The sequence below is a fragment of the Dioscorea cayenensis genome, chromosome 10 (genome assembly GCF_009730915.1).
Source record: "Dioscorea cayenensis subsp. rotundata cultivar TDr96_F1 chromosome 10, TDr96_F1_v2_PseudoChromosome.rev07_lg8_w22 25.fasta, whole genome shotgun sequence".
In the NCBI taxonomy this organism is placed as follows: domain Eukaryota; kingdom Viridiplantae; phylum Streptophyta; class Magnoliopsida; order Dioscoreales; family Dioscoreaceae; genus Dioscorea; species Dioscorea cayenensis.
In genome coordinates, this window is record NC_052480.1 from 6,572,101 (window position 1) to 6,588,819 (window position 16,719).

At 39.3% G+C, this 16,719-nt stretch overlaps 1 protein-coding gene across 1 annotated transcript; it reads right to left on the reverse strand.

Moving 5' to 3' along the window:
- Positions 1 to 6,828: 6,828 nt before the first annotated feature.
- Positions 6,829 to 9,190, reverse strand: LOC120270259 (protein SIEVE ELEMENT OCCLUSION B-like). Its single transcript, XM_039277277.1, has 7 exons — positions 9,060 to 9,190; positions 8,848 to 9,001; positions 8,666 to 8,770; positions 8,144 to 8,592; positions 7,762 to 7,871; positions 7,053 to 7,678; positions 6,829 to 6,969 (listed from the first exon to the last, which is right to left on the reverse strand). The coding sequence occupies exons 1-7, from the start codon at positions 9,188 to 9,190 to the stop codon at positions 6,829 to 6,831; spliced, it is 1,716 nt and encodes a 571-aa protein (XP_039133211.1).
- Between the last annotated feature and the right edge of the window lie 7,529 nt (positions 9,191 to 16,719).

Genomic DNA, 16,719 nt, shown 5'->3' on the forward strand with positions numbered 1-16,719 from the left:
CAAGGTTGGATCAACATTCATTGGAGGCACATGCACCCGACTGCCCTCTCTCTTCCCGGCCTCGCCTCACCGACTGCTTCTCTCTTAGTCGCCTCCCTCGCTATGGCAAGCGGGGACCGACATTCTGTCCCTCCTCCTTCCCCTGGCAAGAACCCAAGTCTTGGGCTCAAGTCGCCTCTTCCCTTCGTCAACCTTCGCATAATTCCCCCTTGCATAATCCCCATATTCTCCAAACTCAAAGAAAACACTTCACTTTTCATCAAACTTGATGGTGATTCTTTTCAACGTAGCTCTGCTTGAAGTTCCAAAGATGCTCTTTATGGAAGCTCTTCAAACAAGTCCCCCCTTTCGCCAAGTCAAAGCTCGATCTTCTTGCTAAATGGAGTTCCTTCGGTGAAATTTCTATATCCGATCTTCCCAATGGCTTCCTTCTTATTCGTTGTTCTTCATGTAAAAGCAATGCAAAGCCTTCTTCTTGATGGACCTTGGTCGGTCAACGGAATTATCTTGCAACTCTCGCCGTGGAAGCCGTTCTTCGAGCCCACATTTGCTAAGCTTTCCTCTGCAGCCTATTTGGATACAACTTCACAACCTTCCCGTTGAGTTCGGGAAGGAGAGACCTTGAAAGCCATTGCTAATCGCTTTGGGACCCTTCTTAAAGTTGATGAATTTACACTGCTCTTACCCGATCCAAATTTGCTCGAGATCTCGTGTTGATGTTGATCCGCCCAAACCTCTCGAGAGAGGTTTTTTTGATAGGCGACGATCACCATCGAGTCTTTGTCATCGCTTTTGTATGAGCGCCTACCTACCTTTTGCTATTCCCCGTGGTTTGATCGGTCATGGGACCAACTCCGTAATTCTTCCGCGACTCCCGTGCTCGCTAGACCTAATCCGTCTCGCCCAGGTGTGCAAAGCTGAACTCGGATCTAGTTTGGTATCGGGAGTCGAGGATCAACAAATGGATGACTCGACCCTCTCCGGACGCTCCCCCGTCGGCTTTTCTGGACGACAAGAATTCTGATACTGATTATGGCCCTTGGCTCTTGGTTTCTCGCCAGTGGTAACACTCGCTGGGTCGTGGGCGGTGGCGCTCGCTCCATTCGCACGACCAACGGTGTTGCAGCCGATCCGAGTCCCGAGATTGTCGTCCCCCGAGGATCCGCTCCTCGCAGCCTACGTGGCGGTAGATCCTTCACTCTTAGTGGGCGGCCCCCCACTACTCACATCAATCCTACAGTGGAGACAAATTGCTTTCCTGCATCTCTACACCCATTGATCCCCTCGGTTCGAGAACGCCTGCTATCTCCCCTCGATTTTTCGCTCCCACTCCCCTCTCCGAGTCCCAAGATGAGACCTTGCTTACTTCCAAAGTCTCTCCGCCCAGCATGACCAAGTCCCAAGACGGGACCATACTTGCTTCCAAAGCCCTCACCGCCCAACTTGACCACTCAAATCACCTCCTTTCACCCTCCCCCAGAAAAAACAGAGCGCTTCATTCCAAGGCGTCAGACCTCCCCACCTCCCACTCTTCGGTCCTCTCTCCAGCCTCCTTTCACCTCCTCTTCCCATCCAAACCCTTGTTCTCATTCAGATCTAGTCGAGAAAATTTCCGCTGCTCTTGAGGTGGAGGGCATGGAAGCGGATGACTGCTCGGGATGAGGATTTCTCTGATGAAGATGATGACGATGAGATGTCGGAGGAAGAGATCCTTCTTGATAGTCCGGATGATGATATGACTTTAGCTCAATACCAAACCGAGGCCAGACGTGATTCTCTTGTTCGGAAAGGGTCTAACATTCCCAGCCTCGTCTCCCAAGAAGGGAGAGTGGAACCCTGGAGAAATCGAACACTACTCCTAGGGAGTCTTTCTCTTCCCTCCTTATTTATCTTGTTTCTCCATGAATACAACTAAAATCATTTGCTGGAATTGCAGGGGTATTTCTGCGCGTGATACCTCCACTCGTGTCTTCCGTCTTATGCGCTCTCACAAACCAACTGTTGTTTGTCTTGTTGAAACCAGAGCTAACATCGATCGCCTTTTTCGCTTCTGCAGAAACTTCCCAAAAATCGGGATTGGGCCGCCATTCTTCCGATGGTTTCTCTCGGGCGGCATTATTGTCCTTGGCTTTAAATCGATGGGGTTGTCACCCCTATCTCCGTGTCTAAACGCGCCTCCATCTCATTATTACTATTAACTCCTCTAAAAACCTTTCTTATTTTCGCTATCTATAACTCTTTACGCTTTTCGTAAACAATGTTGTTTGTGGAGTAAGCTTTCGAAACTTTCCGCTTTACATATCCCCTGGCTCATCCTGGGAGACTTTAACACTATTCTCCACAGGTTCGAGCATAAAGGTGGCACATTTGCTTACTATGATCGTAAAGCTAGATTTTTTAGAAATTTTATTGAGCTTAATAACCTGATTGACTGTAATTTCTCCGCCCTCATTTTACTTGGTGTAACAATCGGATGGGTCTTGCTCGTCATCGGGCCGACTTGATAGATGTCTGTTTAACCTTGATTGGGCCAATTCCTTTGCTTCTAACTCTCTTAATCATCTTCCCCGGTCTTTCTCTGATCACTCGCCTCTTTTTCTCTCCTCTTCCCCGCTCCCTACCCAGTACTTCTAGAATTTTTTTCGCTCGATATTAATTGGTTGAATTTTTGTAGGTTGCCATGATGTCGCTTTTGTGATGCTTGAACCGCTCATCCCCATGGGAATCCCTTACAAGCTTTCTCGCATCTCCTCTCTCGCGCTCGCTATCAACTCTCCAACTGGCATAGATCGGGTGTCAATTCGCTTGAGACGGACCTTATGTCCAGTGAAATCACCATTAGTAAACTTGAGAATTCTGATTTCAATTCTATATCCCAATCTCTCCTAGTGCAAGAATATGCTAATTTCGCTTCTTTGCAGAGTCAATGTAGTATTAAATGGGCTCAACGTGCCCGCATGCTTTGGATCAAAGATGGCGACCGGAACACCAGTTTTTTCCATGCCTCTACTCGCATTCGCGCTCACACTAATTTCATCTCTCAGGTTATCGATGCTAGTGGCTCCCGCTGTCAAAATCACTCTAGTATTGAAGGTGCTTTTTTGGACTTCTACAAAAACCTTTGGTCAGCCCCCACCACTGATAACGACATCTTAATCGATCTTCTTCCGGTCAATTTCCCTCGCCTCACTGATTCAATCGCTCGCTCTCTAGTCCGGGAGGTTACCAAGGAGGAAGTATATCTCACTCTTCTTGATCTTCCCACTGGTAAGTCTCCTGGTCCTGATGGTTTCAGCGCTGAGTTTTATCGTAGTTTTTGGCCCATTATCGGGGATCATTTGTTCATGGTTGTTCGCTGTTTTTTTGAAAGATCCATTCTCCCTCCGTCTTGGGGTAAAACTTTCATCACTCTCATTCCTAAAAAAGATCGCCCCCTTTGTGTTTCTGATTTTAGACCCATATCTCTTTGCAATATTAATTTCAAAAATTATTTCCAAACTTTTAGCTGAATCGAATGCAGACTTTGTTCTCCTAGCTTAATCGGTCGAGAGCAGGCTGGATTTGTTTCCAATCGTTGCTCTTTCGATAACATTATTGTTGTGCAAGAGATAGCCCATACTTTAGAATCTGATATCAAAAACCCCCCCAGGATGCTTATCAAACTTGACATTGAGAAAGCCCTACGATCATGTAATTGGAATGCACTTCTTTGCTTTTTGCCCGCATGAATTTTCCTGCACTATGGATTTCTTGGATTTCGGCTTGCCTTCACTCTTGCTCCTTCTCTCTTCTTATTAATGGCAATCCTTCCCCCTGGTTCCCCTCGTCCCGGGGTGTCCGCTCGTGGGGACCCTATTTCTTCTTACCTATTTATCCTGGTTTCCCAGATCCTAACCACCAATCTCAACCACGGTCTCACTTCTGGCTTGATCCCTGGTTTTTTTCCCGAATCATAATCATAATTTCAACCACCTTATGTTTGCTGATGATTTAATTCTTATAACTAATGCCTCTAGGAAAGTCGCTAGGAATATCAACCCAGGTGTTTAGAGTTGTATAATCACATTTCGGTCAACGTCCCAATCGCACTCAAATCTCAAATTTTCTTTCCAACTCCGGTGTAACAAACATGTTTCTTCCCGTGATCCGCTCTATTCTCAATCTCACTCAAGCTTCCTTTCCTTTTTAAATACCTTGGTATTTTTAATTTCCCCTAAGCGTCTTGCTGCTTCCTCCTTTAATCCCTTGGTTGATAGGATTCGTCACCTTTGCTCTAGATGGAGCAACTACAACCTCTCTCAAGCAGCTAAAACCACTCTGATTAATACTACTATTCTTTCTATCCCCATCTATACCCTTTCAGTATATCCCATTCCTGACTTCATTGTCTCTGAGATATCCAGAGTTGTGCGAAAATTTTTTTGGTGTAGAAGCAGCAATGGAAAGGGCATTCATAACTTGAATTGGAACACTGTCACTGATAGTAAGGCTGAGGGGGGTATTGGTATTAGAAATCTTTCTCTTGCTAAATATTCTCTGATGGCTAAACACTTTTTTAATTTTCTTAACAATGGTGATGCTATTTGGGTGGACATTTTGCGGTTTAAATATGGTGATTTTAATTTTTGGAGAAACAATCCCCCTTCCAAGTGCTCCTGGTTTTTTCGCTACCTCACGAGGATTGCTACTCGAATTAAGCCTAATTGTCGTATTAACTCTATTAATCCGGACATAACATCTTTTTATGGGACCCTTGGTGCTTTGAGATCCCCCATTGCCCCTCAAGCCTACCTTTCTTAATGTTGATACTTGATATTGATTCTCTTGCTATTTCGATTTCATCGGTGGTGATCGCTGGAATGAGCCTCAGTTATTTCATGTTTTTTGGCGTAACTTTAATTTTCATGATCTCTCCTCCAAAGATTATTGATTCCAATTCCTGCAATCACTCGGGTTTGGAACCCCTCCACTAAACGACACAAGATTGTCGCCACTTTGTCTATAAGCATTTAAATCATTCTGATATTCTGTCTGAATCTTGGTCTGGTTGGCATGTCCTTTGGAAACTGTTTATTGCCCCTCGGGCTAAACATTTCCTTTGGCTCTTATTTCATGGGCGTCTCTCTACTTCTAATTTCTTATTTCAATTGAGATTGGGCCATGATAACCCTTGTATTTTGTGTGGCTTATTCCCCGAAACAATCGAGCACCTTTTTTGTCAATGCAGTCTTACTAAACAGGTTTGGAACTTCCTCTGCTTGAAGCTTAATGCTAGTATTTATTTCCCTAATGGGTTTGCTGAGGGCTCCTGGCTCACTAATGGGAATTTCTCTATGCATTGCATCTCTGTCATTGCCGCTGTCGCTTGGTTCATTTGGAAATCCCGCTGTGATGCCATATTTCGAGATACTCCTATTAACATTCCTGTCATTGTCTGTCGAGCTCTTTCCCATGTTCAGGAATACACCACTTGTCACCGTGGCCTTGCCGGACAAAATCTCATCCTGCACAACTTCACCATTGCTGACGAGCTGTTCTTGTTCTCTCATTCCAATCTCAATCCGGCTTCTTCGGTAAGTTCTGCAGGTTTTTTCCTATCAAACTCTAATTATGTTGTGTCTCTTGCAGGTTGCTGCACTTTGGTTCACTCTAATTCTGCTGTTGATGAGATCTCTGCCCTTGCTATTGCACTTGATCCGTCCTGGATAATTTCACGAACATCAAGCACATCTTCATCAATTCAATGAAACTATCTCTATGCTCGATCATCCCGATCCTGCTCACCCAGTGGAGATTCACTCTCGCTTTACCCATATTCGATCTCTTCTCGCGATTTAAATTTTTCCTAAAGTTCATTGTATTCCCTCTACTTGGATGATTCCCGCAGTCACTCTTGCCGCCCATGGAGCCAACTCCTCTAACCTTAACTTGTTTCTTTTTGGTCGCGACCTCCCTCGTTGGGTTATGAAATCGTTCATCGATTCTGGTTTTAAATTTTAATGTTTGTCTTGTTTTTTATCAGTTTTTCTCCTTGTATTTTTGTTTTCTTTACTTCTATTCAATAAAACAGCCCCTGAGGTTCTTTTTTAAAAACGCAAGGTTGATATTTAAATAGAAGTTTTCTTGCATAATCTGATAAAAAGAAGACATGATATCAACAATGCAATATTTAATCCTTTATTTCTTTATATAATCCAAACAACAACAACCATGTATTTATATATATATATATATATATATATATATATATCTCACAAGACAATCACCAAAAAAAGAAAAAAAAAAACCCAATATTCTTGGCATCATCTTCATTGAACAGCAAAGCACTTCAAATCACACACACCAATACTCAATCAGTGCAGCAGCGATAAAGAACATACTTCTCCATGGGTTTCTTACACTCAGCACAAGCCACCTTTTCTCCAATCATGCCTGTGTCACCCGGAAGTATAAGCTTGCTGCAATGCTCATGAGTCTGGTAGGGCAGCAGTGCTATCTCCAGCGCCGGAATGAACCCCACTTGCTCCACGTTGCCCTTCCAACTATCATACTTCATCAGACAATCCAACAGCTTCTTTCCCTGTGACTTTAGGACCTCCACCGAACCCCTGCTGATGATAGCCCAGCCTTCTTCACTACTATCAAAACTCAGCATCTGCATCACTTCTTGCATTATATGATCATCCTCAACTGTGCGGCCATGCTGCATCTTGGAATACCACATGCTCTCCAGACGTATCCAAAAGAACCATATCATGGCCAGCTCTTGCCAATACCCACTCAGTTTCTCATCTGCTATGACTGACATTGCTTTTCTTGACCTTCTCTTTAGGGTTGCTCCTGCCTACGTAGACCATCTCCAATGGGATCTTTTGCTTCTTGAGTGATGCGTCTCATTGTTGTAGTGAACCTTCTTATCCAGTCTATGTTATCTCCTCCATAGAGACACACATGCCTTCCTTCAGTCACCTATTATAATACACATATACATATAGTTTAGAAATAAAAAGCACAAGAATGTTAATTATAAGAATATATAATTATATGCATACCCATTGAAGAATAGTAGGATCAATTTCATCGACTAATAATTCAAGCCTCCAAATCTCTTCCTTCCATAGAGCCTCCTCCCTGTTGCTAGTGAAAGGGTAGGCTATACTACCCCAAATCCACATCATATGCATTGCATTGGGGCACACCACCTTCCCCTGTGGATCCAACACCACCAACATTGGCTTCTTGTTAAAATGCCACACATTCCTTATGTACTGCACAACCGCCTTATCCAACAATGAAGGATGCACCAACGAGTACCATGGCATTGATGATGTCAAGCTATTGAAGCTCTCTTCTCTAGCATGTAGCCAAGGAACATGACGATCAATGATAGGAAGCCATACTATATCATAGTGTCTCTCAACCCTTCCTTGGTGTGTATCATTGTATATTTGAATCAAAACGAAAAGTTCTTCATGGGTGATATCGAGATCGGAAATGAATAACATGACTATCTTTCTTCTTAGTACTTCGACGCTGACTCTTTTCTTGGCGACGCCGTCCATGATAGGCAGGTCATCCTTTGAGTGCATGAGTGCCCTGAGGATCTTCATGTTGTCAAGGTGAATAGTTTCAAATAGTCTCACTAGTGTCTGGTAGGCCTCCATATGCTTCTTCTCACCTGTAAAAATGGTGAACATGAATAATTTCATGATTAATCCAAGTAAATGCACTGTGCATAAATGTTGAGATTCACTGACTGACCAATTTGTTGTTGACACATGGTCAATTGCTTAATTAAGTGGCCGTAAATGTTGTTGATTTTGTGAGCCAAACTTGAGAGCTCCCATGCCTCAGTAGTGGAGCTAATGTACCTGATCATTAAAGTAATTTTTAGATTATTAGAGTAAGAGAGTTTCCATATGTTCCATAAATTCTGGTATGTATGAACATATAATCCTGATCAATTATGAAATTTTAAGAGGATGAACTAAATAGATATGTCTCAGCTAGTCACATTCTTCTAATATTTTAGTTAAAAATGAGCCATGTAAGATGACGACCCAATTAAACTGTATATATACTTATGTAATATAATTAAAAAAATCAATTAAAATGTTTGATGTTAGAAGTTAGAACAACTTACTCACGGCCAAGACCAATGAGGCCAACAATCTGAGAGGTACATGCAATGGCCCCTCTGATGGTCCAATAAACAGCAATTGGGATATGAGCCAAGGCCATGGCCATGTCCGGTGCATCATAAGATATGTACTCAGAGGGCAGCTCTCTGAACTCAACAATGCATTTGGCAACATCAAGCATTGCCTTTATAAGATTATTAATGGCATCAAACCTTGGCTTCAGGATATTAGTCTGTTCCAGTATGTTTGGGAGCTGCTTAAGCTGTGCCAATGGTTTGGCCAGAGGATTCACAGTGTGGAGTTGAGTGGTGAGCCAGAACTCGCCGTACCTCATGGCGAAGGCTGCCAGGACAAGGACAAGTTTGGCATCCCAAGTGTAGCTTGACAAAGATTGTAACAGAGCCAGTGTTGTTGCATGCGCATCTCCCCCAATTGAGCATTTGTAGTTTATCTGTTTTAATTATATATCAAATGAACCTTTTTTTTTTTTATAAGAATATATATTGCTAGATTTGATTGATTACCTCGCTTGACATTCTATGAACAGTGTATGCGACAGCTTCAAGCATAGAAACAACTGCAGCACGATGGGTAGTTTGCTCAACCAGCTCCAGTTGAGTTTGTGGCATCTGCATCAGAAGAAACGAGATTTTGAGATAAAGAACATTGAACTATTAATCGTATGATTATTATTTATCATTCATACCAATATTAAAGAAGGGGTAGCTCGTTGCATGATGTCTTCAACAATATGCAGAATTGGCATAACATCCACCTCACGGCCATCCGGCGCATGTGTCGCCGTTATCTGCTTCATCACCGTGCTATCATCAGACGAGGGAGAATAAGTGGCGTTCTCCCTTGATCAATTCCATCTTTTGCTGGGGAGACTTCTGCTTCATGACAGTGCTGTCTGACGACAAGAAGGGCTGGTGATCTTCCTTGATGAGCTCCGTGTTTGGCTGCTGCGTTATTGGCTTCATGACAGTGGTGCTGTCCAATGGCGATGCCAGCTGTGGCTTTGGCTGCTGCTCCAAAATGCCGGCCATCTCTTTAGAATATATATTGCTATTGCTTGTGTTACTTACTGGACTGTTTAGTTCACAAGTGATGGTGGAGAAAGTAATAGCAACTTGGACAAGAATTTATAGGGCTAGAAAGGTAACAGAAATGGAATAAAGTTCTTGTGAACCCACTACCTTTGCTTCATATCCAGGGCTCCCATTTGTTGTTTATCACAAGCAATGCTTGAGCTTGTGGGCTCTGCGGGTTCTTTATAGTACCCTTTTAAAGTAAAATGGTATTGAGTGTGATTCTTTTTTTGATGAACTATTTCAGGGAAGGGACTAGGTTTCATTGCTTTTTGATATATATATCTGCATCTACATGAGAGTTTAATAACATTTTTACTTTTTTTAAAAAGAGAAAGCATTGTCTGTGGATGACTGTAATTTTTAATTTTTAATTTTTTTATTTAAAAAAGAACTACTAAGTAGCTAAATTTATTAAAAGAAGAACAAACAAAGAAAACAACTAAGACATAAAAAGAGCCATAACAAATAGAAAAGGTTAAGAAAGAAGAGAACATAGTTATATAGCAAAGGAATTACAAGAAAGAGAAACAACTGTGCTTAACCACATCCATAAGCCATCTAGGGAGGTCTCTTTCGTGATAAAACAGTGAAATATCATAGCAGGATCTTCCATGAGAGCCAAATTATCAGCTACACAGTTCCAATCCCGTGGAATAACTTCGATGTTGAAATTGATAATAAGTAAACAGTCACCAGACATAAATTCTCCACCTCTGTCAGATCTGAGAATTTTCAACTTGCATCCAGATTGTCTCTCCACATAAGTCATGAATTTTTTAAAACAACTGAACACCTCATGTTTGAATTTTAAAATGTAAACCCAACACATTCTTGTGAAGTCATCAATAAACAAAAGAAAACATCTGCCTCCATTTATTGCTTCAGTCTGCATTGGTCCACATACATCTGTATGTACCAAATGCAATTTCCTCCTAGCTCTCCATGATTTTCCTGAATTAAAAGGCAACCTTGTAAGCTTCCCATATACACAATCTTCATAGTTCTTAATAACTTGTATTTGAGGTAGACCCATCACCAATTCCTGCTGAGAAAGAACCTGCAGCCCCTGAAAATTCAAATGCCCATATCTCTGATGCCATAGCAGAGAATCATTCTCCTTTTTGCTAACCAAATTCACCTGTTCACAATCTGAAGAGAATTCCACAGGATATAAATTATTCCTGTTTTTATGAAGTAACAAAACTGATTCACCTGAACTGTTTAAAATTCTGCACCAATGCTCCTTAAATACAATCTCATAGCCACAGATTGTCAACTGACCAATGCTTAACAAGTTATGGGCTAGCTGAGGAACATACTTCACATTATGTATGAGTTTTTTAATACCTCCTTGCATCAAGACTAGTACTGAACCTTTTCCTTGCACCTCAACATCTCTATTATTGCCAAGCTTCACCATATGCTTTACTGACTCATCAAGACTATAGAATAAATTCTTATTCCCAGTCATGTGATTTGAACAACCACTATCCAATAACCAAAGAAAAGAGAGAACCTTATCATCACCACCATGTACCAAAAATAAGCTCCCATAGTCACTAGCATCATCCTGAGAATTAGAGCTTGAACCTTTCTCAAAGTTTCTGTTTAAAGACCAACAGTGTGCTTGAGTGTGCCCATATCTCTTGCAATTGAAGCATTGGATATTTTGCAATCCTCCTCTATTGAACCTCTGTCCACCAAATTGTCTTTGTCCCCTTGAGAACCTTCCAAATGGTCTTGTACTTCCTCTGCCTCTTTGCCATGTATTAATATCAGAACACTGCTGCCTTTGTCCAGCTTGCCTTTGATCTGAGACACCTCCACCTCTACAATTTCCATCAAACCTGCCTCTTCCTCTGAAATTGAAACTTCTACTTCTACCTCTCTGCATAGACCTTCCACCTCTTGCCTCCCCTTGAACCACAAAGGATTTATCTACATTTCTCTCAGAAAATTGATTGTACCTGGCCTCATGTGCCTGCAAAGCACTGCTAAGTTCATCTAAAGTTATTGTCTTTAAATCCCTTGCTTCTTCAATTGATGTCACTGCATGAACAAACCTCGAGGAGAGACTTCTCATCACCTTCATAACAACTTCAATTTCCTTCATCTCTGTGCCCATACCTCTGATCTGATTCACTACAGCAAGCACCCTGGTAACATATTGCTGAATTGTTTCTTCTTCTTTCATTTGTAGTAAATCAAACTTCTGCCTCAAGGTCTGCTGTCTAACAGAAACCATCCTCAAGGAGCCTTGATTTTCATTTTTGAGATGTTCCCAAGCTTCTTTTGTTGTCTGAAACCTCACCAACCTGTGAAGTATAGACTCATCAACAGCCTGCTGCAATAGAAAAAAGGCCTTTGCATCTTCTTCAATTTCTTTTTCTGTAGGCTTCTCTTCACTAAACCCTTTTTCAATTATTTTCCATAGCCTTTGGGACCTGAAAAAAGTTTTCATCCTGAAACTCCAGTGTTCATAGCCTTCTCCTTTGAAAATTGGCAGTAGAGCATGAGAAATCTCTGGTGTTGGTGTAGATGAAGAACTAGATGCCATTTCTATTTTCTTTGACACCACTTTCACACTATTAACACTATCACTTCGCACACTTTCAAAAAACTAACTCTCACAACACTTACCGAAAAGATCACCACAAACCCTCAACAATCACTCCAAAAGACTTCTCTAGATCAAACCTCACAACTGAAATACCACCTCTCAACACACCAGCAAACAAACACCAACAACTCTAACCTCGCAGCTCTGATACCACTGATAATAAGTACATAGAGAGTTAAGACCCAGAGGAACAACTTTCTTATACAAACCAAACACAAAAAACAACTTCTTTGTTCTGGAAAATTCATACAAGATGAAATCAACGGAAAAATAGAAATACTCGAACTCGCTTCACTAAAATAGAGATACCAGTTTGTATACAACTCCGATTCCTCTGAAATTCAATACATGAAAAACCAAAAACATGAGCAACAAAAAGTCTAATACAAAGTTTTGGTCAAAACTCTCTCAGATTTACAGGAAAATTCACTGAACACACTCAAGAACAGGAAATTTCAGAAAAACATTACCTGAACTCATTAAAACACATAACCTTATATACTTTACAATACTTGGGTACCCTAAAAGGAAATCAGGCTCGAGTCACTATAGCAAGTGTCTCCACTCGGACTCAAACCAACCGCTTAAGCTTCTCACCGTTCATCCGCCTCGAACTTAAACTTCATCTCGGATCAAATGAATCTCAGCCCTTGGTTACCTTCCACCATCTCCTAACAAACTTAACTGATATTTGAACACCGAAAGACACAAACACCCTTCCAATTGAAACTATTGACACCAGGACAATTCAGAGACTTCAATCTACTTTTCTTCATCACTTCAACTCCAAATTCTCTTTTGCTTCAATTACTGCTGACAGAAATCGCTAAGATTGTAGAGACTTCTCAAATTGGTTCTCCATGAAGGATCTGAATTTCTTTCATTCAGAATCTGCTTGACTCCACTACATCGGTGAAGATGACAACAATATTGAAATTCGATTTGCGAGCAATTTTGAGACCTAGCTCTATGACAACCATTTCAAAGATCCAGCAGATTTTCAACGAGTAATCCTAGAGAAACTTGTAACCCTCGATTCTTTTGTAAGGATTAATGAGGAAAAACCACCACCCCAACTTGAGAACCATGCAACCAAGATGTATCGTAAAAAGATAGTAATGGGACGGATAACTCGTTAAGTATGTTGAGAAAAGAGCATATCCTTCTGAAGATTAGCCTTGTGAATATACTCCTCCACTTGAGTTATCGTAGAGATGGCAATCCAATGAGGATCAAGTTATTGACCTTTAAATATAAGATTACACCTGGCTCTCCAAATGTTCCAAACGGTTGACTCAATGACAGAAGCTGAACGTTTAGCTTTGGGAGTACTAATATTATCAAACCAATCATCAGAAATCAAATTGTTATTAGAGAGGATTTGAAATTTTGTAATATCTTCAATTTTCATTTAGAATATAAGGATCTTGGAGAAGGAATGGAAGAGATGATTAATTGTTTCCCTGTCAGGCACTATAGATGGCACAACATGAGCTAGTAACAGATTTAAAGAATTAAGAAAGTCTAGAGTTTTGATTTTTCCATAGAAGAACAAACCCGTGCAAAGAAATTAGCTTTTAGAGCTTCATTCCTAAGATTTTTTCCACCCCTCAAAGAGAAATCATCTAGAGAGGAATTGTTGATGTGGTTATAAACTTTTAGAAACAACATTTCGCCTTTCCCAAACCTGGGGAATTGTGGCAAGTGAATCAATTTGCTTTTAAATGCATATTCACAAGAATAAAAAGCTCACCCAAAAACTGTTGAATGCTAGTAAAATTTCAATTGACATCTCGAATGAAATCATTAATATGTAAATTGTCATCGACAAAGTTTATATTTACAAAAGTTGGCTTGAGATTGATAGGAGTTTCACAATGCCAAGGGTCCCTAAGCACGAGTATAATTTGGATTCACAATATTTAGACACAAATTAGATTTAATAGCATCCAAATTTTTGCAAAGGGACCGAAAAAACCAAGAACATTTAGGAGGGATTTTGAGGTTCCAATGTTGAACAAGGCCATATTTGTGCTCAAGAATTTCTATCCCAAAAGCATTGTCTTTGTTAAGAAATTTTAAACTATTTTTAGCTAAGTAAGCGGTGTGCAAGTGCATTATATTCCTAATAGCTAAACCCCTGTCAAATTTATCAAGAGTAATTCTGTTCCAAGAGACTAGTGGAAGGCCACTTCCATTGCCATATTTAACCCAAAGGAAATTCCTAGCTATTTTTGCAAGCTGGTCAACGATAGAATTAGCCAAAGAATAAACAGCTAAAGTATAAGAGGGGATAGTCATAAGAACGTTGTTAACCAAAAATCACTTTTGCCAAAGATAGGAGATATGGAGCTGTTTCTAGAAAGAAGTAAAAATGAAGCAAATAGTGCATAGAAGAGAAGTAATATTCTCTTGCTCCGAAAATAAAAAAATAATAATAATAAAAAGAAGTTTTCTTTATACAAATTTTTAGGATGAATATAGGACATTTCGAGAATGCTTCCGTGGGGTGCTCTATAGCTGGACACCACGACGGCGGACGATCAAGCAACTAAAAAGCACTAAGGGGAGGTACCAAGCCAAAGATGTCATATGCTCAGTGGTGAGAACCCCACCTTCGCAAAGGAAGAATAATAGGCAATCACACTCTTCCCCTGATTTGGTGGCACGAGGCTCTGACAGCTAGCAACTGGTGTAGCGACTTAGGCGGTGTTTATGTAAAAAATTGCATGTCCTGATTCAAATCGAATAAAAATTTTAAAAAAAAAATTAAAAAATTACACACAGCCAAATCATAATCGAATTGGGACAACAAATGGTTAAAATAAATAAATTTCATTATATTTGGATATATTCAAGATAAGTGCAGAAGACATTTTTGAGATAATTTAAAATATTTAAATCACAAGATCAGCCGAGAGCACAGATCTCGAGGTGATCTAAAATATTCAAATCACAAGATCAGCCGAGCGCATAGATCTCGAGGCAAAAAAATACCAAATTACAAAATTGTCTTTGAGAACATATCTCGAGGCATAAATGCAAAAAATACAAAAAAAAAATATATATATATATCCTTGAGGACATATCTCGAGGTAAAATGAAAATTTAAAAAAAGGAGAAAATTTTTAAAGAAAAAAAATTGCCATTGAGAACATATCTCGTGGCATAAATGCAAAATTACATAATTGCCCTTGAGAGCATATCTCGAGGCATAAATGCAAATTATAAAATTGCCTTTGAGAGCACATATCTCGAGGCAATCGCAGATCTTAGGATAGCCAAACATATATCCCGAGGCAATCCTGAATTTCATAAAGCCTGAAAACATATCTCGAGGCGATTTGAGAAAGTACAAATACCGAGACATCTAAATACATATCCCGAGGCAAATTGGATTTAAAAAAAAATAATAAATAAATAATGATAATAATAATTAAAAATAATAATAATAGTAATAAAAATAATTAAAAATAAAAAAATAAAAATAAAAAAAATTAATTAAAAAAAAACATTTAATTTAAAAAAATTAAATTAAAATTAAAATTTAAATTTAAAATTTTTAAAATAAAATCTTATCCTTTTCTGATTTAGTCTGATTATGAGGGGATCTCGCGTGAAAAAAAGGGGGACAAACAAAAAAAAATGATAAAAAGAAAAAATTTAAATTTCAAATTTGAAATTTGAAATTAATTATACAATAAAATAAAAACGAAATAACAAAAATAATATAATAAATAAAAAAATAATATAAAATAAAATAAAATAATAAAAAGATACAAAAATAAAAATTAAATAAATAAATATTAATAATATTTAATTAATTAATTTTTAATTAATTAAAAATATATACATATAATAAAAATGTTAAAAAGAAAAATTTTTGAATTTCAAATTTCGAATTTGAAATTAATTAAAAAAATAATGATAATAATAAAATAAAACAAAAATAAGGAAAAATATATATAAAAATAAATAAAAAAATAATAATATATAAATAAATAATAATAATGATAAAATTTTCTTAATTAATTAAAAATTAATTAATTAATTAAAAATTTATACATATAAAATTTAAATTTTTATTGAAAATCTTATCCTATTTCAACTCACCTGCACGGGTTTGATCTCATCGGGATTTCACGGGAGGCACGGGAGGTTAGAGTAAGAACGAGATGATCTGGGGATAATGATAAGAAGGAAAAAAAAATTCTTTTAAAAGGGGGATCAGAAAGGAAAAAAACGAGGAGAAGAATTAAAAAAAAAAGAGAAGACAAAAGAAGAGGTATATTTCTCTTCCTCTCCCGGTATTCATAGGTACAAATATATAAAAAAAATTCGTTGCTTGTCATCGTTTATCGCCTTTGCCGCTATTTACCACCGCAGAATGCTTGATGGCTGAGATAATGCCGCCAAGCATGCCTTCCTTCAAGCACGCCTGCCGCCTCCTTGCTCCTCTACTTCTCTCGTTCTTTTTTTTTTTCTCGTTGTCCGCCTTGGATCCCGTGTGAGGTTGTGGGAACAAGAGGAGACTTATCGATCTTACACTGTTGGTTTTATTAGCAAATCATGGCAAATCAAATACACCACCCGTCTGCCATTCAAAAGGTTGTGGGCGCTCACAACCGGAAAATTATGTTAATGAGTACTCGCGAATCCTTTGATGCGGACCCGTCATAAGGCAACTCGTGACTTTTTCAATGGTGCCGATGGTCTCACTCGCTCTTTGCTCATGCATCTCCAGAGAAGGGTTTTTGCTAGCTTTGCCATAGACTTTCTCATGGGTGGTGCATCTGTTGCTGTTTCGAAGACAGCGACAGCTCCTATTGAACATGTGAAGCTTCTTAGCTAGAATCAGGATGAA